The sequence below is a fragment of the Pseudophryne corroboree genome, chromosome 12 (genome assembly GCF_028390025.1).
Source record: "Pseudophryne corroboree isolate aPseCor3 chromosome 12, aPseCor3.hap2, whole genome shotgun sequence".
NCBI classification, from domain to species: domain Eukaryota; kingdom Metazoa; phylum Chordata; class Amphibia; order Anura; family Myobatrachidae; genus Pseudophryne; species Pseudophryne corroboree.
Window position 1 is genome coordinate 20,084,270 of NC_086455.1, and position 25,036 is coordinate 20,109,305.

The 25,036-nt window shown below is 46.8% G+C and overlaps 1 protein-coding gene, 1 non-coding gene and 1 pseudogene across 4 annotated transcripts in view; all 3 read right to left on the reverse strand.

The window, feature by feature from the left end:
• The window catches only part of LOC134980365 (uncharacterized), a 196,465-nt gene that overhangs the window by 21,401 nt on the left and 150,028 nt on the right, over positions 1 to 25,036 (reverse strand). For 2 of the 3 annotated variants that reach the window (XM_063947163.1, XM_063947161.1), the window contains exons 17-19: positions 5,964 to 6,017; positions 5,210 to 5,293; positions 4,520 to 4,603 (exon numbers count right to left, since the gene is read on the reverse strand). In XM_063947163.1, coding sequence (XP_063803233.1) covers positions 4,520 to 4,603; positions 5,210 to 5,293; positions 5,964 to 6,017 — 222 coding nt within the window. The remainder of the gene's footprint in view (positions 1 to 4,519; positions 4,604 to 5,209; positions 5,294 to 5,963; positions 6,018 to 25,036) is intronic. The other variant, XM_063947162.1, reaches the window with a different exon arrangement.
• On the reverse strand, positions 14,827 to 14,940 carry LOC134981570 (U5 spliceosomal RNA). The gene has a single exon (XR_010190698.1). It is a non-coding gene; the product is annotated as a U5 spliceosomal RNA (small nuclear RNA).
• On the reverse strand, positions 16,617 to 16,724 carry LOC134981613 (U5 spliceosomal RNA; annotated as a pseudogene).

The window sequence follows — 25,036 nt, forward strand, 5'->3', positions numbered from 1 at the left end:
ACCAGCCACACCGTATAACTTGTGATAAACTACCCAGTTAACAGTATGAACAAACAGTCTCGGTCCAAACCGATTAACTATAATATAACCCTTATGTAAGCAATAACTATATATAAGTCTTGCAGAAGAAGTCCGCACTTGGGACGGGCGCCCAGCATCCTCTACGGACTACGAGAAATAGATTTACCGGTAAGTGTAAAATCTTATTTTCTCTAACGTCCTAGAGGATGCTGGGACTCCGTAAGGACCATGGGTATTATATCAAAGCTCCCAAACGGGCGGGAGAGTGCGGATGACTCTGCAGCACCGATTGAGCAAACAGGAGGTCCTCCTCAGCTAGGGTATCAAACTTATAGAACCTTGCAAAGGTGTTTGATCCCGACCTAGTAGCTGCTCGGCACAACTGTAATGCCGAGACCCCTCAGGCAGCCGCCCAAGAAGAGCCCACCTTCCTAGTGGAATGGGCCTTAACCGATTTTGGCAATGGCAATCCTGCCGAAGAATGTGCTTGCTGAATCGTGTTACAGATCCAGCGAGCAATACTATGCATTGAAGCAGGTGCGCCAACCTTATTGGCTGCATACAGGATAAACAGCGCCTCTGTCTTCCTGACCCTAGCTGTTCTGGCCACATAAATCTTCAAAACCCTGACCACATCAAGTGACTCGGAATCCTCCAAGTCTCGTGTAGCCACAGGCACGACAATAGGTTGGTTCATGTGAAAAGAGGAGCCGGTTTAGGCAGGAATTGAGGACGAGTTCTCAATTCTGCCCTATCCACGTGAAAAACCAGATAGGGACTTTTATATGACTAAGCCACTAAATTCCGAAACACGCCTTGCAGAAGCTAAGGCCACCAACATGACCACCTTCCAAGTGAGATATTTCAACTCCACTGTTTTGAGTGGTTCAAACCAAGGTGACTTGAGGAAACGCAACACCACGTTAAGATCCCAAGGCGCCACTGGAGGTATAAAAGGAGGCTGAATATGCATCACTCCCTTCACAAATGTATGTACTTCAGGAAGAGAAGCCAATTCTTTTTGAAAGGAAATGAACAAGGCCGAAATTTTAACCTTTATGGATCCTAATTTTAGGCCCAAATTCACTCCTGTTTGAAGGAAGTGGAGTAAACGGCCCAAATGAAACTCCTCCGTAGGAGCAGTCCTGGCCTCACACCAAGAAACATATTTTCGCCATATGCGGTGATAATGTTTCGATGTCACGTCCTTCCTAGCCTTAATCAGGGTAGGAATGACCTCCTCCAGAATACCTTTTTCCGCTAGGATCCGGCGTTCAACCGCCATGCCGTCAAACGAAGCCGCGTTGTAGGAACCAGCTGAGACTTCGGAATATTGAGAATCCAGCCGTGCTGTTGCAACGTCCTCACAGACAGTGACACGCTGTCCAGTAACTTCTCTCGAGATCTCACCTTTATTAGGAGATCGTCCAAGTATGGGATAATTGTGACACCCTGCTTCCGCAGGAGCACCATCATTTCCGCCATTACCTTGGTGAAAATTCTCGGGGCCGTGGAAAGCCCAAACGGCAACGTCTGAAATTGGTAATGACAGTCCTGTACCGCAAATCTCAGGAACACCAGGTGAGGTAGAAAAATCGGAATATGAAGGTAAGCATCCTTTATGTCCAGGGAAACCAACCAATCCCCCCCCCCCCTCCAGGCTGCCGATGACCGCTGAGCGATTCCATCTTGAACTTAAACTTTTTCAAGTACAGGTTCAGGGATTTCAGATTCAAAATGGGTCTGACCAAACCGTCCGGTTTCGGAACCACAAACAGGGTTGAGTAATACCCCTTTCCTTGCTGGAGAAGAGGAACCTTGACTATCACCTGTTGCAGGTACAATTTTTCAATTGCAGTTAACACTAACTCCCTTTCTGACGGAGAAGCTGGCAGAACCGATTTGAAAAAACGGCGGGGATGCATCTCTTCGAATTCCAGCCTGTATCCCTGAGAAACAATCTCTATTGCCCAGGGATCCACCTGTGAGTGAACCCAGACGTGGCGGAAAAATCGAAGACGTGCCCCCACTTGAGCTGACCCCCCCCCACGGAAGCCCCAGCGTCATGCGGTGGATTTTGCTTTTTCCACTTGCCTTTACCTCTGGCAAGAAAGGACGATCCCCGTACCTTTTTTATTTGAACGAAAGGACTGCATTTGGTAATGAGGTGCCTTCTTAGTATGTTGTGGGGGAACATAGTAAAAACTCGATTTACCAGCCGTAGCAGTAGAGACAAGGTCCGAAAAGCCTTCTCCAAACAACTCCTCCCCCTTGTAAGGCAACGACTCCATATGCCGCTTTGAGTCGGCATCCCCCGTCCACTGTCGGGTCCACAAGAGTCGCCTAGCAGAAATAGACATAGCATTTATTCTGGAGTTTAGTAAACAAATGTCTCTTTGAGCATCCCTCATATATAACGCAGCATCCTTGATATGCTCTGGGGTCATTAGAATGGTATCCTTATCTAGGGTCTCAATCTCCGTAGACAAGGAATCTGTCCATGTTGCGATAGTTTGATACAGTGTACATAAAGCGCAGAGTATTTTTTTCTTTTTCTTCTTCATGCTGCGACAGCACTACAAACCCAGGCCGATGCCATAGTCGGCCTAACAATAGTACCAGAATGTGTGTAAATGTACTTCATGGTAACATCCTGCTTACGATCCGTAGGATCCTTGAGGGTAGCAGTATCCTGGGAAGGCAGTGCCACCTTCTTGGATAAGCGTGTCAACGCCTTGTCTACTTTAGGCGAAGATTCCCATCATATACTGTCCTTTTGTGGGAAGAGATACGCCATAAGAATCCTTTTGGGAACTTGTAGTCTCCTGTCTGGAGATTCCCAAGCCTTTTCGCACAATTCGCTTAACTCAAGTGAGAACGGAAAGGTGATCTCAGGCTTTTTCTCTTTATACATGTGTACCCTCGTGTCAGGGACAGGGGGTTCCTCAGTAATATGTAAAAGCTCTTTAATAGCAATGATCATATAACGAATACCTTTAGCCACTTTTGGCTGTAATTTTGCATCCTCATAGTAGACACCGGAATCTGAATCAGTGTCTGTATCTGTGTCAGTGATAATGTGCGTTTCTGAGACCCAGAAGGTCCCGGTGCCACTGGGACAGGCATGGTCTGACTACCTGACTGATCCCTAGCCTCAGTTTTGTCTAATCTCTAATGCAATAAATTTACATTAGCATTCAAGACATTCCACATATCCATCCAGTCCGGTGTCGGCGTTGCAATCATGCACTCCCCTCCTCCTTAGGCGAGCCTGCAGTGCACCCATCTCTTCTGGGCACAGTCTAAAAACGGAGGTCTGGAGGAGGGGCATAGAGGGAGCAGCCAGTGCACACTCAAAGCCCGTCTATTCCCCATGGTCCTTACAGAGTCCCAGCATCCTCTAAGACGTTAGAGAAATATGTATATAGATATAACAATGCACAGTAAAGACTGGATCTATATCCCAGGGTACTTGTACTAAATAGCCCTGAATGTATGCATTAGTTCTTAACTAACACTGTCTAAAAGACATGTAGAATACTCAAGTGTCCTGTAAATGCACAGCGTTTATGATGCAGGCGGCATACAGAAGAGACATTGCCCAGCAGTCCCGAAGTCAGCTCAGCATGTGTGTAATGGCGCCAAACGCCGACAGGGAGTGAGGGACACAGATGCAGCACCAGGGCGGGAACATTAGCAGTAAATGGCGGCTGGGGGAGGGGCTACAGGTTAGAGCCTTATCCTCTTGCTGGACTTCACCACCGGGTACTGCGGGCCTTAGCAAAACGGATTATGAGGTAATCCGACCTATACCCTTGCAGTCTAGTGGGGTCCCTGTACAGCCACAGTGTCCACGCCAGCGTGCGCGGTCCGTCTCCTAAAGACCACGCCGGATCACAATTAACAGCGGGTCCCGCCTGGGGGACCCTCTTACCTCCTCCCTTGACGCGGCCACGTGATCCCGGAGAGCAGCGGCAAGTGTGCGCGCGCCCTAGAGGAAACTGGAGCCCTCCGCCGTAAGTACCCAGATACCAGGGACGCGGGAGTATGCAGCGCCGCTGGGGGAGGTGATGGAGCTGCAGCAGGAGATATCAGAATGATATCTAGCACTAGAGTGCCTCTGCTTCGGCCCTTGAAGTCTTTGGTCTTCTGAAAAGCTCTTTTCAGGGCTGCCCAGCGCAGCCCTCCCTGTTCGCTGCCTGCACTGCAGGCACCAACTTACAAACTGAGCTGCAGTGCCTGGAGGTGGGGATATAGAGGCGGCGGCGCTAAGCCTCCTGGGAACAGCCAAAGATTTTAGCCTGTTGGTGCCTCGGATGAAGATCCAACTCTACACTCCGATGTTATCCCTGTGGAACCCCAGTGTACCCCGCAGCAGAAATAGTCAGTTATGTGGTTAAGGGATAGATGGTTGTTCTAGAAGATCTGGGTCCTAGCTGTAAGGATTTATCACATTTATACGTTAATAACAAGTTTAGAATGAGGCCTCAACACATACCTCCGGGGTTCTCTGTTTCGTTACCACTCTGCTTTCTATTCTCGTTGTCTGGACCTCGTTTACCTGGCTGGCCTCCGTCAGCTGCTGCAAAGTAACATATATAAAGATGGTCATAGACCCTTGAACGATAAATGATATGGCATAATAATTATACATTTATAACAAAATTAGTAATCAGCAATGTATCAAAGAAAGGTTTAGTTACAGTATTCATATTGCGCGTCTCCACTGTCAACACTAATGCCTGGGGCACTATATTTAAATGACTGGGAGAAGGATGATGGCAGCCGCTGCCATGTGCTTACTATACATAACGTCCAACAGAGTGGTGCATTACACAGGAACAGGCCTGGGTCTAACTGCACTTACTAAACAATGTCCAACAGAGTTGTGCATTACACAGGAACAGGCCCGGGTCTAACTGCACTTACTAAACAATGTCCAACAGAGTGGTGCATTACACAGGAGCAGGCCTGGGTCTAACTGCGCTTACTATACATAACGTCCAACAGAGTGGTGCATTACACAGGAACAGGCCTGGGTCTAACTGCACTTACAAAACATAGGTGGATAAGCTTTAAGGAGGCAGGTGGCTGTTTTAGGAGAAGATCTGGGTTCTGGCTGTAAGGCTTTATCATTTATTAAACGCTATTAACAACAAGTTTAGAATGAAGCCTCATTAACACATACCTCCGGGGTTCTCTGTTTCGTTACCACTCTGCCTTCTATTCTCGTTGTCCGGACCTCGTTTACCTGGCTGGCCTCCGTCAGCTGCTGCAAAGTAACATATATAAAGATGGTCAGAGACCCTTGAAAGATAAATTATGATATAAATGTATAATTATTATGCCATAACAAAATTAGTAATCAGCAATGTATCAAAGAAAGGTTTAGTTACAGTATTCATATTGCGCGTCTCCAATATCAACACTAATGCCTGGGGCACTATATTTAAATGACTGGGAGAAGGATGATGGCAGCTGCTGCCATGTGCTTACTATACATAACGTCCAAAAGAGTGGTGCATTACACAGGAACAGGCCCGGGTCTAACTGCGCTTACTATACATAACGTCCAACAGAGTGGTGCATTACACAGGAAAAGGCCTGGGTCTAACTGCGTTTACTATACATAACGTCCAACAGAGTGGTGCATTACACAGGAACAGGCCTGGGTCTAACTGCACTTACTAAACAATGTCCAACAGAGTGGAGCATTACACAGGAACAGGCCCGGGTCTAACTGCACTTACTAAACAATGTCCAACAGAGTGGTGCATTACACAGGAACAGGCCTGGGTCTAACTGCACTTACAAAACATAGGTGGATAAGCTTTAAGTGGGCAGGTGGCTGTTTTAGGAGAAGATCTGGGTTCTGGCTGTAAGGCTTTATCATTTATTAAACGCTATTAACAAGTTTAGAATGAAGCCTCATTAATACATACCTCCGGGGCTCGCTCTTCCGAAACCGCTTTGCTTTTTATTCTTGTTGGCAGCTGCTGCAAAGTAACATATATAAAGATGGTCATAGACCCTTGAAAAAGAAACGGTTATGGAATAATATTCATACATTTATAACAAAAAATAGGAATTTAATACCTACCAGTAATTCCTTTTCTCGTAGTCCGTAGGGGATACTGGGATGATCTTGTATCATGGGGAATAGATGTGATACATTGGAGCCTGGCACTTCAAAGTTCTTCAGAGTGTGCCGGATCCTCCCCTCTATGCCCCTCCCACAGACCCAGTCTAGGAAAACTGGTCCCGCAGAGATGGACATACTTTGAGAGGAGGAAAATAGACAAGAAAGTGGTGAGAAACGAACCAGCATACAACACAAGAGGATAAAAACGCTAACCACAACTTGAAAATAGGGACAGCAATAGCAGATCCAAACCAGAACACTTGCAGAAAAATGAAGCACAGAGGTGGGCGCCCAGTATTCCCTACGGACAACAAGAAAAGGAATTACTGGTAGTTATTAATTTCCTATTTTCTCTAAGATCCTAGGGGATACTGGGATGGTACCATGGGGAAGTCCCAAAGCTCCCAGACAGACTGGGTAGGAGAGTGCCGAGACCCCTGCAAAACAGACTGACCAAGCTGAAGGTCCTCTGCAGCAAAGGTATCAAACCTGTAAAATTTAAACAAGCAGAGACACCCCAGGTAGCCACCCAGGAAGAACCCACCGACCTAGTGGAGTGGGCCTGAACAGACCTCGGCAACGGCAAAGCTGCTGAAGAATAAGCCTGTTTGACCGTAAGCCTGATCCAATGCGCAACTGACTGCTTTGAAGCAGGACAACCAATCTTGGTAGCATCATAGAGAACAAAACGCGAATCAGACTTCCTGTGACAAGCTGTTCTCCTGACAAACCTTCAAAGCCCGAACCACGTCCAAGGACTTTGGCGTAACAGACAGGAACCACTATAGGTTGATGTGAAACGCAGACACCACCTTAGGTAAAAAATGCTGGCGAGTTCTGAGCTCCGCTCCATCCTTGTGGAACACCAGATAGGGGCCTAGTCCTGTAAAAGCCCTTAACTTTGAAACACACCTTGCTGAGGCCAAGGCAACATCATGACAGTCTTCCATGTTAAAGACTTCATGTCCTCCCTGTGTAAAGGTTCAAACCAGTCCGACTGGAGTAAGATTAGAACCAAATTGAGATCCCGCGGCGCCATGGGAGGCACAAAGGGTGGTTGAATACTAAGGACACCCATCAAAAACGTCTGGACTTCTGGGATAACAGCCAACTGCCTCTGGAAGAAGATAGACAAAGCTGAGATCTGAACTTTAATGGAGCCTAATCGTAGGCCCATATCCACACCTGCCTGCAGGAAGAGCAAGAACAAACCTAGATGAAAAGCCACAATAGAATACTGTCGAACCTCACACCAAGAGACATACTTCTTCCATATGCGATGGTAATGTTTTGACATGACCATCTTCCTGGCACGGACCATAGTCGAAATAACCTTGCCAAGAAGACCTTTCCTGGATAAAATCTCCCTTTCAATTTCCATGCCGTCAAACGTAGCCGTGGTAAGTCTGGATAGACTAACGGTGCCTGCAGAAGATCTTTGTGAAGTGGCAAGGCCAGGGCTCTTCGAGCGACATGGCTAGGAGGTCGGCATTTCAGGCCATGCAAGGCCAATCTGGGGCAATAAGAATTGCCTGAACGCTTTCCCTTTTTAGTATTTTCAGTACTCTGGGAATGAGAGGAATTGGAGGGAATCAAGTAGACCAACCAGTAAACCCACTGTGTCGTCAGAGCCTCCACCATTGCGGCCAGAGGATCCCTCGTTCTGGAACAGTATCGCAGCAGCTCCTTGTTGAGCAGAGAAGCCAGCATGTAGATCTGCGGGGAGCCCCAACGATAAACGAACAGCTGAAATACCTGCGGTTGAAGGCCCCATTCCCCCGGGTGCAGATCGGAAGCAGACTTTGTCTGCAGAAACGAATTGTTCACTCCTGGAATTAATATGGCCGACATGGCACTGGCATTGCGTTCCGCCCAGAGGAGTATCTTGGACACCTCTCGCATTGCGACTCTGCATTTTGTTCATCCCTGTCTGTTCATGCATGCCACCACCGTGGCATTATCCGAATGGACCTGTATGGCCTGATGTTGAAGGAGAGAAGAGGCCTGTAGAAGGGCACTGTAAAATCACTCTGAGCTCCAGAATATTTATTGGCAGAGAAGCCTCCAGAGGCGGCCACCTTCCTTGGAACCGAGCTCCCTGGGTCACCACACCCCAACCGCGAAGGCTCGCATCAGTTGTAAACAGAATCCAAGCTTGATAACTGAATCGTCGACCCTCCACTAGGTGGGAGATCTACAACCACCACAACAGGGAAATCTTTCGCTGAAAGGGATATCCTCTGGAGCATGTGCGATCCTGACCACTGATCCAGTAGATTCAGCTGGAACACACGGGCATGAAGTCTTCCATAGTGAACCACCTCGTATGAGGCCACCATCTTTGCCAGTAGGCATATGCAAAGATGCACCGAGATCTTGGTCAGTTTCAGAACGGAGCGAACCACTGGCTGAATGGTCAGTGCTTTGTCCATAGGAAGGAACACAGACACTTTGTACAGTATCATCCCCAGGAACTGAAGTCTCTGCGAAGGTTCCAAGTTAGATTTCAGCAAATTGAGGATCCATCCGTGATTCCCAAGCAGCCACGTAGTGCTTTCCAACAAACGTGGTCTGGACACTGCTTTTGTGTGTAGATCGTTTAAGTACGGAACAATGTTCACTCCCATCACACAGAGCTGGAGCATCATCTCTGCTATCACCTTCATGAACACCTTCGGTGCCGTGGAGAGACCAAATGGCAATGCCCGGAACTGGAAGTGATTGTCCTGCAGTGCAAACCTGAGGTAAGTTTGGTGAGGTGGCCATATCGGGATGTGAAGGTACGCATCCTTGATATCCAGGGATACCCTGAACTCCCCTTCTTCCAGGTCAGGATCCACAGCTCTCAAAGACTCCATCTTGAACACCCGTAAGTCTGGGTTCAGAGATTTAAGGTTCGAGATCGGGCAAACCGAATTGTCTGGTTTCGGTACCACGAACAGGCTGGAATAAATAAGAATTTACTTACCGATAATTCTATTTCTCGGAGTCCGTAGTGGATGCTGGGGTTCCTGAAAGGACCATGGGGGGTAGCGGCTCCGCAGGAGACAGGGCACAAAAAGTAAAGCTTTACGATCAGGTGGTGTGTACTGGCTCCTCCCCCTATGACCCTCCTCCAAGCCTCAGTTAGGTACTGTGCCCGGACGAGCGTACACAATAAGGAAGGATTTATGAATCCCGGGTAAGACTCATACCAGCCACACCAATCACACCGTACAACCTGTGATCTAAACCCAGTTAACAGTATGATAACAGCGGAGCCTCTGAAAAGATGGCTCACAACAATAATAACCCGATTTTTGTAACTATGTACAAGTAATGCAGATAATCCGCACTTGGGATGGGCGCCCAGCATCCACTACGGACTCCGAGAAATAGAATTATCGGTAAGTAAATTCTTATTTTCTCTATCGTCCTAGTGGATGCTGGGGTTCCTGAAAGGACCATGGGGATTATACCAAAGCTCCCAAACGGGCGGGAGAGTGCGGATGACTCTGCAGCACCGAATGAGAGAACTCCAGGTCCTCCTTAGCCAGGGTATCAAATTTGTAGAATTTTACAAACGTGTTCTCCCCCGACCACGTAGCCGCTCGGCAGAGTTGTAATGCCGAGACCCCTCGGGCAGCCGCCCAAGAAGAACCCACCTTCCTTGTGGAGTGGGCTTTTACCGATTTTGGCTGTGGCAGGCCTGCCACAGAATGTGCAAGCTGAATCGTACTACAAATCCAGCGAGCAATAGTCTGCTTAGACGCAGGAGCGCCCAACTTGTTGGGAGCATATAGTATAAACAGCGAGTCAGATTTCCTGACTCCAGCTGTCCTTGAAATGTATATTTTTAAAGCTCTGACAACGTCCAACAACTTGGAGTCCTCCAAGTCGCTTGTAGCCGCAGGCACTACAATAGGTTGGTTCAGATGAAATGCTGACACCACCTTAGGGAGAAAATGCGGACGAGTCCGCAGTTCTGCCCTGTCCGAATGGAAAATCAGATATGGGCTTTTGTAAGATAAAGCTGCCAGTTCTGACACTCTCCTGGCCGAAGCCAGGGCTAGTAGCATGGTCACTTTCCATGTGAGATATTTCAAATCCACAGTTTTTAGTGGTTCAAACCAATGAGATTTGAGAAAGTCCAAAACAACATTGAGATCCCACGGTGCCACTGGAGGCACCACAGGGGGCTGTATATGCAGCACTCCCTTAACAAAAGTCTGGACTTCAGGAACTGAAGCCAATTCTTTTTGGAAGAAAATCGACAGGGCCGAAATTTGAACCTTAATAGATCCCAATTTGAGACCCATAGACAATCCTGATTGCAGGAAATGTAGGAATCGACCCAGTTGAAATTCCTCCGTCGGAGCACTCCGATCCTCGCACCACGCAACATATTTTCGCCAAATGCGGTGATAATGTTGCGCGGTTACTTCCTTCCTTGCTTTAATCAAAGTAGGAATGACTTCTTCCGGCATGCCTTTTTCCTTTAGGATCCGGCGTTCAACCGCCATGCCGTCAAACGCAGCCGCGGTAAGTCTTGAAACAGACAGGGACCCTGCTGAAGCAAGTCCCTTCTCAGAGGTAGAGGCCACGGATCTTCCGTGATCATCTCTTGAAGTTCCGGGTACCAAGTCCTTCTTGGCCAATCCGGAACCACTAGTATCGTTCTTACGCCTCTTTGCCGTATAATTCTCAATACTTTTGGTATGAGAGGCAGAGGAGGAAACACATACACCGACTGGTACACCCAAGGCGTTACCAGCGCGTCCACAGCTATTGCCTGCGGATCTCTTGACCTGGCGCAATACCTGTCCAGTTTTTTGTTGAGGCGAGACGCCATCATGTCCACCATTGGTCTTTCCCAACGGGTTACCAGCATGTGGAAAACTTCTGGATGAAGTCCCCACTCTCCCGGGTGAAGGTCGTGTCTGCTGAGGAAGTCTGCTTCCCAGTTGTCCACTCCCGGGATGAACACTGCTGACAGTGCTATCACATGATTCTCTGCCCAGCGAAGAATCCTTGCAGCTTCTGCCATTGCACTCCTGCTTCTTGTGCCGCCCTGTCTGTTCACATGGGCGACTGCCGTGATGTTGTCCGACTGGATCAACACCGGTTTTCCTTGAAGCAGAGGTTCTGCCTGGCTTAGAGCATTGTAGATTGCTCTTAGTTCCAGAATGTTTATGTGAAGAGACGTTTCCAGGCTCGACCACACGCCCTGGAAGTTTCTTCCTTGTGTGACTGCTCCCCAGCCTCTCAGGCTGGCGTCCGTGGTCACCAGGATCCAATCCTGTATGCCGAATCTGCGGCCCTCCAATAGATGAGCACTCTGCAACCACCACAGAAGAGATACCCTTGTCCTTGGAGACAGGGTTATCCGCTGGTGCATCTGAAGATGCGACCCTGACCATTTGTCCAACAGATCCCTCTGGAAAATTCTTGCGTGGAATCTGCCGAATGGAATTGCTTCGTAAGAAGCCACCATTTTTCCCAGGACTCTTGTGCATTGATGTACAGACACCTTTCCTGGTTTTAGGAGGTTCCTGACAAGCTCGGATAACTCCTTGGCTTTTTCCTCCGGGAGAAAAACCTTTTTCTGAACCGTGTCCAGAATCATCCCTAGGAACAGCAGACGTGTTGTCGGAATTAACTGGGATTTTGGAATATTCAGAATCCACCCGTGCTGTTTTAGCACTTCTTGAGACCGTGCTAATCCCATCTCTAGCTGTTCTCTGGACCTTGCCCTTATTAGGAGATCGTCCAAGTATGGGATAATTAATACGCCTTTTCTTCGAAGAAGAATCATCATCTCGGCCATTACCTTGGTAAAGACCCGAGGTGCCGTGGACAATCCAAACGGCAGCGTCTGAAACTGATAGTGACAGTTCTGTACGACGAACCTGAGGTACCCCTGGTGTGAGGGGTAAATTGGAACGTGGAGATACGCATCCTTGATGTCCAAGGATACCATAAAGTCCCCTTCTTCCAGGTTCGCTATCACTGCTCTGAGTGACTCCATCTTGAACTTGAACTTCTTTATGTACAGGTTCAAGGATTTCAGATTTAGAATAGGTCTTACCGAGCCATCCGGCTTCGGTACCACAAATAGAGTGGAATAATACCCCTTTCCTTGTTGTAAAAGGGGTACCTTGACTATCACCTGCTGAGAGTACAGCTTGTGAATGGCTTCCAAGACCGTCACCCTGTCGGAGGGGGACGTTGGTAAAGCAGACTTCAGGAAACGGCGAGGTGGATCCGTCTCTAGTTCCAACCTGTACCCCTGAGATATTATCTGCAGGATCCAGGGATCTACCTGCGAGTGAGCCCACTGCGCGCTGAAATTCTTGAGACGACCCCCCACCGCCCCCGAGTCCGCTTGAGAAGCCCCAGCATCATGCTGAGGCTTTTGTAGAAGCGGGGGAGGGCTTCTGTTCCTGGGAAGGAGCTGCCTGTTGCTGTCTCTTCCCCCTTCCTCTGCCTCGTGGCAGATATGAATATCCCTTTGCTCTCTTGTTTTTAAAGGAACGAAAATAGGATTTTGGTACTTACCAGGTAAATCCTTTTCTTTGATCCATAGGGGGCACTGGAGTACTCTTGGGATATGGACGGGCGTAGCCCGAACAAAGGCACTGAATATTTAAATTTAGGCCTCTCCCCCCCCTCCATATCCCCGAGTACCTCAGTGTACTCTCTCAGTGTTTTTTACTGAGCGAACAGGAACGATATAGAGAGGTTGACAATGGAGAATACCTATAACATAACGGACAACAACAATGTTGACCCATAACCTTACTGTCAACTAAACAGTTGACACCATAACCGATAGAACTTTATAATTTGAACCAATCGGTGAAAATGTGTTACCATAAGCTCCTCTGAGCTTAATATCAATCAAGTAAAACTTGTTACCCTAAGCTCCCTTGAGCTTAAAACAACCCAGGTAAAACTGCTCTGGGTGGGCGTCCAGTGCCCCCTATGGATTCAAAGAAAAGGATTTACCTGGTAAGTACCAAAATCCTATTTTCTTTATCATCCACTAGGGGTCACTGGAGTACTCTTGGGACGTACCAAAGCTTCCCTCGTGGGCGGGAGAGCTGTTTGATACTTGTAACAGTAGGCAGCCCAAAGCTAGATGCTGATGGCGCCACCATTTATAACGTGTAAACGTGGTGCACATGAAGGCTATATAGGCGCGTTTTAGACGCTCCACGACCCCCTGGGTCTGACATTCCCACCGAACCTGTGGGATGAACTATTACTGACATAAGCAATTGTAACTTAGCCTTAACGTAAGCCTGACTTTTAGTCATTATTATTACCCAACTGGATAATGTCTGCTGAGAAACTGGCTAACCCCAGTTGGCAGTATCATAGAGAACAAACAACGTATTCATATCACGTACTGTTGACGTTCGGGACATATATAAACGCGTAATGCGTGTACCACATTCAGAATTCTAGAATGTGCTGTCCACACAGGAACCCCTATTGGTATATTGATGTGAAGAATACGAAAGCGTGATTCGTCCGAAGATCTGCTTTGTTATGAGAAAACTCAAATACGGTGGCTTGGAATACAAGGCACCCAAATATGAAAACAAAACCCTTGCCGAAGCCAAGGCTAGACAAAAATTGTTTTCCAAAGTGAGAAACTTAATTCCCATTTGTTGAAAGGGTTCAAAATATGAAAACTGTAAGAAATCTGAACCCAACTTCAAGTCGCCTGGCGCTGTAGGTGGGATAAATAGAGTCTGAACTTTGATGACACCTTGTAGAAAGATGTGTACAGACGCAAACAGAGGCAAACGTCTTTGAAAATAAGTTTACCACACCGATACCTGCACTCTTAGTGCAGATCAACGCAGTTTTCCATCCCATCCCGTTTAACAGAATACGGGTAACTTGAAGGATGATGTTGGAAACTTCCGATGTTAACAACCTATGTAAGCACACGAAATTTTGTAATAATGAGCTGCCTTAAGCGGCTTACTATTTCGTAACATGGTTGGTATAACCGATACTGTAATGCTCTATTTCTTAAGAGGGCGGTCTGAACCCTCACCCCGTCAACCGCAGCTGCGGTACATAGATAATAGGTACATAGGTAACTATGGGTAAACTAACGTTCCCTGATGTAACAGGTTGGACGTATTATGAGCGGGCCAAGATCGTGTGCAAGTATTCCTTGAAAATTCGAGAAGCAAACTTCTCCGAAACCCATGAGATACCACCAGTATGACTGTGACAAACTGTCTTATGATCCGTTTTGGCAACGGAGAGAGCAGCGGAAAATGGTGGAGCCAGATACACGATGCTGAATGATCCCATGAATGTGAGAGACTCCACCGCCACTGCCCTTTTGATCTGTTTTGTACACATACTGAGCTTTTCTAATTGTGGCGAGATGCCATCATGTATACTTGAGGGTAACCCCCTTCTGTGGACTCACATATGAAACACCTCTGGATTGAATGTCCAGTTTTCAGTATCCAAATCCTGACGGGTGAGATCATCTGTCTAACAGATGTCCAGTCACGGAATGATCTCTTGACATTTTCACATAATGGTGTTCTGAGCCATTGAGGATTTGAGTTACCTGCTGCATTGCCATGCGGCTTCTTGGTTCTCACTGGTTGTTGTGTATGCAACTGCCGTTGCCTTGTTTGACTGCTTAAGGCCAGCGTGAGGCAGGCATCAAAAATTTACATGAAACTCACGGTTGTTCCTTTCCACGGAAATCTTTAGTAAAAGGCGAAAGATTTATTCGTTCTGAAGAGAAACCAGAGTATATCCCTGGTCAGACTGAAAGCGAATCATGTATTGCATTGTAAAATGCACAGAGTTCTAGGACATTTATCGACAGCAATCTGTCGTGTTTTAGAACCTTTGTCGCTGATTTTAATTACAAATCCTGACCCTCTGCGACTGTCGTCCAGAGTATATGCACCCTTGTCCCTCTGTGGGAAACGCGAGTGAAGGGTGGCGAACTAAATTGAAAACACATCTTTATTCTTAATAGGTGAATACACCAATGTATCGCTAGTGTGCGTGTTTTGCACTAATTACTAGATGTACATTTGTTCTTGCTGGTGTAGTAGGTAAAAGTCTTTGATTTACCGTATTTATAATCTTACCTAGGAATTGACATCGTTTAGACGGAATTAGATGCGATTGTTTTCGAACTTGATCTGCTACCGCAGTATACCTTAGTAGCGCAAGTTAGAGGAACTTTGTTGAGACAGAGTTCTTATGTGAGATGAGCTATCATCCCAACATCACTTTGGTAAATACCCAAAGCGATAAGCAACGGTAGATATGAAATGGTTAATGGTTGTGGCGATTTGCAAACGCTAGAACCTGTGATGAACAAACCGGACTGGGTAAATACGCATTGTCAAGATCAAATGCAATTATGCAAATTTTGTGGCTCCAATAAGCAAATACTAACCGCAGAAAATCCATTTTCTAACTGTAGTAAATGACTTTTGATATTGCGACGGAGCTGTTTGGTCTTGCTGAAACAGAGGTGAATAAGTAACTCTGACTCTGTTGGCGTACTACTGCCTGGTTTATAAACCAGCAAAGACTAAATGACAACCTGCCAAACCGTTCGACAGAGGCAGTTTTGTACTTTAAGCTGTAAATAGCTGAGACATGTATGAGTTGAAGTCCTGAAACCTCGCAAATGTAACATGTAAAGACGCGCTTCCACAATTGTAAAAGGTCATTAAACCACTGGCTTGCTGACTGTAACGTCCTGTCGTTACAATGCGTGACTGTTTCTTATAAAGGGATAAAACGCCGTTACAAGTATACTGTATGCGGTAATGGCTGAATATCATAAAGGGATAAAATACCGTTACAAGTATATCAAATTTATGAGCAAACAAGCTCTGGCCTTGTCGCGCTTAACTAGCGACAATGAAATTAACCGGCGTTAGCAGAAGCTTTACAGATATACTCTGCAGCTTGTTTTACCAGTGATCGTCATTGTTTCATACATAGATTCTAGTGACCCAAATGTATCCTGGGTTTTTATAATGTTTGACAGAAAATCATTTACCAATGGTGGATCGCGTCCTTTTGGAAACGATTATGTATGTTGTTAAAAACCCCCCCGCACTATCTGAGTGCTGGACTAATGTACCGTTCTCACTCGTAGTTATCGGTGTGAATTTGACATAGAATCGTGCATTAAATTATAAGACCAGTGAAATAAACACTCTGGTACCCAAAGGGAAATTGGCCCCTTTGGAAAGACTGTCTTTTGTTAGAGCTGGCGGAGTCATTCCGAGACTCCGATGTTACCGCTCTTTTAATTTGAATTGCCAATGTTAACATAGGATTTTTAAAATTATTTTTAGTCTGCACTATAGCCTTACTCGCTATGTAGACAGACACCATAATAGGCAATAGACAGACACTTGCACGACTTAATGAAGTTATTATGTGGCATATATATATATGTTATTGCTGAACAGCATATTCATATGAAACTCAAGCTTGTTTCTCTCTACGGAAATCTTTAGCAAAAAACGAAAGATTTATTCGATATGAAGAGAAATCAAAGTATTCTTTATGTGAAAAGCAGTTCACATGGGCATATGAAACCCGAACCAAATTCCTACTAACTTCCCTGCGCCTCTGGTGGCTTAGAGATGTAGGGCAGGAATGTTCTAGAATTAAGTAGAAATACAGATTACATGGCTAACTTATGTGAAAACTGAACTAAAAAATTCCCACTAACACCCCTGCGCCTCCTTGTGGAGTATAGGTGTATGGGCGGAATGTTCTGGAATTATAACCTGTAAGAACAGCAATGATTAAAATGACCGTCATGCCATGCTTCCACTGAAAATCACAGGACAGGTTACCTGCTGCAGTGTTACTATAGGCTTAATAGCCTATTATACATTAAATATAGGCTTAATAGCCTATTCTACAGTTACAGATGTATTATACAGTAAAATGCAGTTTACAATACATTATGCAGCCTTATTCTTTAGTTAGCCTTCCAGTTATTCCATTAACTGTTTAAACACTAAGCAGTTTCTTAACCCCTGCAGCCTTCTGCTGCTATGGGTTTTACTCAACACTGCCTGCAGTGATGTATCTTATTTCCAAGCAGCCTTTGTTGCTGCTTATTTAAACTGAGCAGTCTCTTAACCCATGCAGCCTTTGCTGCTGCTATGGGCTTTACTCACCGTCACCCCCCTGCAGCCGCGCTGCTTGTGATGTAGCTTTTAGCTTCTCCCTGTGCAGCGGCCGGAAGCGAGTGCAGGGAGCCTAGGGAAACCCGGGGAGCGCTGGTATAGTGCGCCGGGGAGCCCTCCGGAAGAACGGGCGGCGCCTCATACAGCAGTGGCCGGGTGCAGCGCTGGAAGAGCGGCCGGCGTCTTTAGTGACGTACGGCCGCTCGGAGCTTTAGACCCGGGTACGCAGAGTGGCTGCTTGGGCGGCGCTCGCGTACAGTGGCTGGGAGAGCGGCCGGCGTCTGTAAATGACGTGCGGCCGCTGTACAGTGGCATCTGGTACAGTGCTGGGAGTACAGAGGCAGAGTTCTGGGAGAGCGGCCGGCGTCTGTGAATGACGTGCGGCCGCTCTACAGAGGCAGAGATCTGGGAGAGCCGTCTGAATGACGTGCGGCCGCTTTACAGAGGCAGAGTTCTGGTACAGTGGCTGGGAGAGCGGCCGGCGTCTGTGAGTGACGTGCGGCCGCTCTCTTCGTTCAGCGGGGTATCCTGCCACGCTATAAGCGGTGGGCAAAGCGGTGTAACAATAAAGGCTTTCCCCACACAGCAGGGCGGCAGCGTGAGCTGACCGCCCTGACCCCCCACCATACCTTGTAGTGCCGCACTCCTGTAAGCTCCGTCCAGTTTGTGACGGGGCTTTCATCCTGGCTGTGACGGGGCTTCTTTGTGTAAGCTCCGTCCAGTTGCAGTAGGAGACAGTGTCTGCCTGTGGCTGTGAGGGTGCTCTTTGTGAGGACCGACACGCCATGCGCTGCCTTGTAGCGCCTGTGGCTGTGAGGGTGCTCTTTGTGAGGACCGACACGCCATTCGCTGCCCGTGCAGCGGCACTATCCCGGACCCATGTTTTTCCAGAAACTGGGAAGGGATGTGCTAAGTGTAAAAATAAAAATTAAAAATTAAAATTAAAAATCCAAGTGTGGTTATACCACAAGCCAATGTTCGTGCTGTGAGCACCGAAAAAACACAGAGAGTACACTGAGGTACTCGGGGATATGGAGGGGGGGGAAGAGGCCTAAATTTAAATATTCAGTGCCTTTGTTCGGGCTACGCCCGTCCATATCCCAAGAGTACTCCAGTGACCCCTAGTGGATGATAAAGAAAGGGCTGCGGTTGAAAAGTCGGTGTCTTTTTCTGTTGGGGAGTGACTTGAGGTAAAAAGGTGGATTTCCCGGCTGTAGCCGTGGCCACCAAATCCGATAGACCGACACCAAATAACACATTTATTTGGATAAAAATGAACTTTAAAAATGGTTAAAAAATTGTAACACTGTAGGAAATGAATATAATAGGGGACACAATGAAGTGTCCAATCGTTGTGTCACACTCAGTCCTGATATAAATGCATAGACAGTTCACACCTGTTCCAATAAAGCAGTCCCTTAATTGATATGCTCAAGGTATCCCGTCAATGTTCCATCAAGTAATATAGTTACCACCAGCGGTTGTCCAAGGTGTTTAAGCGGATAGGCATCCGCAACGGCTTGTCCCTTGTTGAGCTGTGGATGATGGATGATCTTCAAACGGGTCCGCAAAATGAGCCAGTAGTGGGGACCTGGTCCAGGTGGAGAGTCTTCAGGAATGGATAGTTGATGTTAGACACACACAGCACCAATCGCGATTGGCATATACCTTGAGCCAGATACCTTGAGCATATCAATTAAGGGACTGCTTTATTGGAACAGGTGTGAACTGTCTATGCATTTATATCAGGACTGAGTGTGACAACGATTGGACACTTCATTGTGTCCCCTATTATATTCATTTCCTACAGTGTTACAATTTAACCATTTTTAAAGTTCATTTTTATCCAAATAAATGTGCATTTTCATGTGACCTTTTGCTCTCATATTTGACCATTTTAGCGCTTTAATCCTTCCTCACCCTTATGTTTTTGGGGGTCTGACCAACCCCTCTTGTTATAGCTGCTGTGGTGCACCTCCCTCATCAGCGCCTGGAGAAAATCCACCTTAGGGTGTTTTTTCCTCACTTTTGCAGCGACACCAAATAACTCCTCCCCTTTATACGGCAAAACTTCCATATGCCGTTTTGAGTCCGCATCGCCTGACCACTGTCGCGTCCATAAACTTCTTCTGGCCGAAATGGACATAGCACTTACCCGTGATGCCAGTGTGCAGATATCCCTCTGTGCATCACGCATATAAAGAAATGCATCCTTTATTTGCTCTAAAGACAGTAAAACATTGTCCCTATCCAGGGTATCAATATTTTCAATCAGGGACTCTGACCAAGCTACCCCAGCACTGCACATCCAGGCTGTCGCTATAGCTGGTCGTAGTATAACACCTGTATGTGTGTATATACTTTTTTGGATATTTTCCATCCTCCTATCTGCTGGATCTTTAAGTGCGGCCGTCTCAGGAGAGGGTAACGCCACTTGTTTTGATAAGCGTGTGAGCGCCTTGTCCACCCTAGGAGGTGTTTCCCAGCGCGCCCTAACCTCTGGCGGGAAAGGGTATAAAGCCAATAACTTCTTTGAAATTAGCATTTTTTTTATCGGGGGCAACCCACGCTTCATCACACACCTCATTTAATTCATCTGATTCAGGAAAAACTATAGGTAGTTTTTTCACACCCCACATGATACCCTGTTTTGTGGTACCTGTAGTATCAGCAATATGTAACGCCTCCATTGCCAAAATCATATAACGTGTGGCCCTACTAGAAAATACGGTTGATTCGTCACCGTCGCCACTGGAATCAGTGCCTGTGTCTGGGTCTGTGTCGACCGACTGAGGCAAAGGGCGTTTTACAGCCCCTGACGGTGTTTGAGGCGCCTGGACAGGCACTAATTGATTGTCCGGCCGTCTCATGTCGTCAAACGACTGCTTTAGCGTGTTGACACTATCCCGTAATTCCATAAATAAAGGCATCCATTCTGGTGTCGACCCCCTAGGAGGTGACATCCCCATATTTGGCAATTGCTCCGCCTCCACACCAATATCGTCCTCATACATGTCGACACACACGTACCGACACACAGCAGACACAGGGAATGCTCTTAACGAAGACAGGACCCCACTAGCCCTTTGGGGAGACAGAGGGAGAGTTTGCCAGCACACACCAAAAGCGCTATATATGACAGGGATAGCCTTATAATAAGTGCTCCCTGTATAGCTGCTTTAATAATATAGTTTTGCCACAATTTTGCCCCCCCTCTCTTGTTTTACCCTGTTTCTGTAGTGCAGTGCAGGGGAGAGCCTGGGAGCCTTCCTGACCAGCGGAGCTGTGTGAGGAAAATGGCGCTGTGTGCTGAGGAGATAGGCCCCGCCCCTTTTTCGGCGGGCTCGTCTCCCGCTCTTTAGTGGATTCTGGCAGGGGTTAAATATCTCCATATAGCCCCCGGAGGCTATATGTGAGGTATTTTTAGCCAAAAAAGGTTTTCATTTGCCTCCCAGGGCGCCCCCCTCCCAGCGCCCTGCACCCTCAGTGACTGCCGTGTGAAGTGTGCTGAGAGGAAAATGGCGCACAGCTGCAGTGCTGTGCGCTACCTTAAGAAGACTGAGGAGTCTTCTGCCGCCGATTCTGGACCTCTTCTCGTTTCAGCATCTGCAAGGGGGCCGGCGGCGAGGCTCCGGTGACCATCCAGGCTGTACCTGTGATCGTCCCTCTGGAGCTAATGTCCAGTAGCCAAGAAGCCAATCCATCCTGCACGCAGGTGAGTTCACTTCTTCTCCCCTAAGTCCCTCGTTGCAGTGATCCTGTTGCCAGCAGGACTCACTGTAAAATAAAAAACCTAAGCTAAACTTTTCTAAGCAGCTCTTTAGGAGAGCCACCTAGATTGCACCCTTCTCGGCCGGGCACAAAAATCTAACTGAGGCTTGGAGGAGGGTCATAGGGGGAGGAGCCAGTACACACCACCTGATCGTTAAGCTTTACTTTTTGTGCCCTGTCTCCTGCGGAGCCGCTACCCCCCATGGTCCTTTCAGGAACCCCAGCATCCACTAGGACGATAGAGAAAAAGCATTTGTTTGGAGTAGAGGTGGAACTGGAATAATGACCTACATTCGCTGCAGGCTGTGAATGGCTTCTTGCAGGGTAACCCTCATCACAGGTGAAACTGCCAAACTTGAGCTTAATAATCTGTGAGGTGGGAGCATTTGAAATTCCAAACAGTAGCCCTGGGAGATTAGGTCTCGTTCCCCAAGGTCCCGGCAGGCTTTCACCCAAATGTGACTGAAAATTTTTAGGCGGGCACCCACCTGTAAGTTTTCCCGAAGCAGGGGCCAACCGTCAGGTGGAGGGCATGGAAGAGGCTCTGCTACAGGGAACCAGCGTCCGCTGGTCTACCTCAGCTTCTTCTAGCGGCGTTGGAAGCACCCCTGGCCTTGCCCCTAAACCTGGCCACTCAAAAAGGACTGCAGGGAGGGGTCAACGAAAGCATGTCTAGCCGGAAGGGCCGCCGACTGCAGACAGGTGGACTTACCTGCCGTCGCTTGTGAAATCCACTTGTTCAGTTCTTCACCAAATAAAGCCTCCCCCGTAAAGGGAAGAATCTCAACAACCCTTTTGGAATCTGTGTCCGCTGTCCACTGACGCAGCCATAACGCCCTGCATGCTGACACCCATAGCCGTAGAGAATGCATTGATGAGGCCAATCTCCGATAGCTTCACTCATGAAATTAGCAGAATCCTGAACATGCCGTAGGAGTATGATAAGCTCATCATGAGGCAGTGTCAAAACCTTCAATCACAATAGCCGTCGATTTAACAATGGTCCGTGTAATCCAACAAGCATTTGTGGGTCTCTGAGCAACTCCCACTGCCGTGTCAATAGACTTGAACGTGGTCTAAATTTTACAATTGAGCAGGATCTTTTAAGGAGATAGCTCCAGGTACAGGCAGCGTGAGCTTATGCGACAGCCTGGACACCGAAGTATCCACTGTAGGAGGATTTTCCCAGACCTTTCTATCCTCAGGGGGAAAGGGAAACTATGTCAGCAATCTTAGGGATCTGATTTTATTAGGATTAACACACGATTCCTTAAACAGCGTGTTTAATTCATTGGAAACCGGAAATGTAGCAGTAGACTTTGGTGCTACATTAGAAAATGACTCCTACTATTTCCGTCTCTTTATCAGGGATATTCAGTTCCCCGCAAATAGAATTTATAAGAGCTTCCACTCCCTGAGACAGGGTACAGTCTCCCTTGTCAGTTTCCACCTCCCCCAGGTCTGGCATTTCGTCATCAGAGTCAGACTGGAGAACATGGGGAAGTGTGAGCTTATGAAATAAGCAGAGGCGGCTGAGAAGCTGGCCTATGGTCAGAATTCTGCAACATAAAATCAGATTTATTAAAATCTTGCCTCTCCTGCCTGGCAGTAGCCAGTTAAGATGATATGTCTAATCATCCCTTTGAGTCCAGCCATGCTGGCTCCTGGGTGCTGCTTCCTTGAGAAGGGGGGCTGCACTATGCACACAACAGAGACCCGCTCTGGGGGAGGGGGAAACTTTGTGCTGCAGGAATGGCATATGACCTTCTTACCTGACACACTGCACAGCAGAATGCACACACAGGAAAAAAAACACAGTAACCCAGATAACCTGTTAGGTTGAGAGAGGGAGAAACCAGCACACCTTGCCTCTAGCTAAATCAGAGCCTTGCTGGGCAGTAACTAGGAACCTTATATAAAGGGGTCTAGAATATATATATATATATATATATATATATATATATATATATATATATATACACACACACACACACACATATATATATATATATATATATATATATATATATATATATACACACACACATATATATACACACACACATATATATATATATATACACACACATGTATATATATATATATATATATTATATATACACACACATATATATATATATATATATATATATACACACATATATATACACACACACACATATATATATATACACATGTATATATATATATATATATTATATATACACACACATATATATATATATATATATATACATACACACACACACACACACACACATATACATACATACATACAGTATATCGCTGTGATGCAGGAGGAAATGGCGCCCTGAGCCGCTGGTCCCAATCTCTGGGAAGCGCCGCCCCTTAATGGCACACAGTGTTTCCACATAGATTATACGGGCAGGGTTACTAATTTTATAGAAGAGGGTTAAAACCCATATTCAGTGTCAGCGCCAGTGTGGGGATGTATAGGAAGAACAGCAGCAGCCCCACTCGGAGCTGTGTGCTCAATACCCTAATGCCACCAACTGAACCGGGGATCCGCTAACCGGAAACCCGAATTTGTACTCACCACCAGCGCGTCTTCAGCTGAGCAATTAGGGGTGGCGGCATGCTTGAGGGGGAGAGTGCTCACCACTTTGGGAAAGTAAAACAACCCCCATCAGAAGCCATGTCCTGTCAGCTGGGATCCGGTCCATTAACACTTGGTATCGGTTCTCCCCCCTCCCCCCAAGTCCGACGACGCAGGCAGACTGGTGCCAACCACTCCTGCCTGAAAGAAAAACAAAAACCTACACCTGGAGCTCCAAAGAATGCTCCTTGGGCACATTTTTCTAAACTGGGTCTGCGGGAGGGGCATAGAGGGGAGGAGCCAGCACATTGAAGAAATTTAAAGTGCTTAAATGGACCCTATCTATACCCCATGATACTAGACCATCTCAGTATCCCCTAGGACATTAGAGAAAAACATAGTATTCAGCAAGGTATAAAAGAAATGTTCAGTTACAGTATTCATATTTTGTGTCTCCACTGCCAACACTAATGCCTGGGGCACTATATACAAATGACCGGGAGGATGATGGCAGCTGCTACCTTGTCCTTGGAGAGGGGAGAAATAGGACAAAATAAAGTTTCTTCCGTGAGATATACGGGTACAGCTACAGGCCACAATAGTCTCAGCTCACCTGATGGAGAAGTTCAGGCTGTCAATACTAAAATGTAACATATAGGTCAAAGAACTCCAAAGTCACTTCTTTGCAGTAGCGGGGCACATAATTCCTTAATTTATGGCAGTAGTCGTTTTATAAACAAGAGAATGAATGTTATGGTATACTTACCTTTGTTAACTTTCTTTGATGTTCATGGGGTCCACAGGGAACATCTGGGTTGTAGGTGGTGGATGAGTGTCCGGGCACCAAACAGATAAGCTTTCAGCGTATCTCAGAATGAGCAGAGCATTCTAAGATACGTTGAAAGCTTAACTGTTTGGTGCTCATACTCTCATCCACTACCTACAACTCATATGTTTCCTGTGCACCCCATGAACTTCGAAGAAAGTTAACAAAGGTAAGTCTACCATAACTGTTCTTCAGGGTTCCACAGAGAACAAATCGGGGATGTCCCAATACAGTATTTCAAGGTAGGGGATGCGCTTGAGCGGATAAACGGATCTGGTGTCCAAAAGGAAGCATCCTGGGAGGCGAATGTATTGAAGGCATAAGACCTAAGAAACATGCGACTAGAAGACCACATGGCTGCCTTGCACAATTGTTCGGCGCCTCACGTTCCTTCATTGACAAATCTGGTGAGACAAAAGCTGGAAACCAGATTTCCTTATTAAGGTGGAATTTGTAAACCACTGTCGGAAGGTAACCAGGCCGGGTTCGGAGATGAA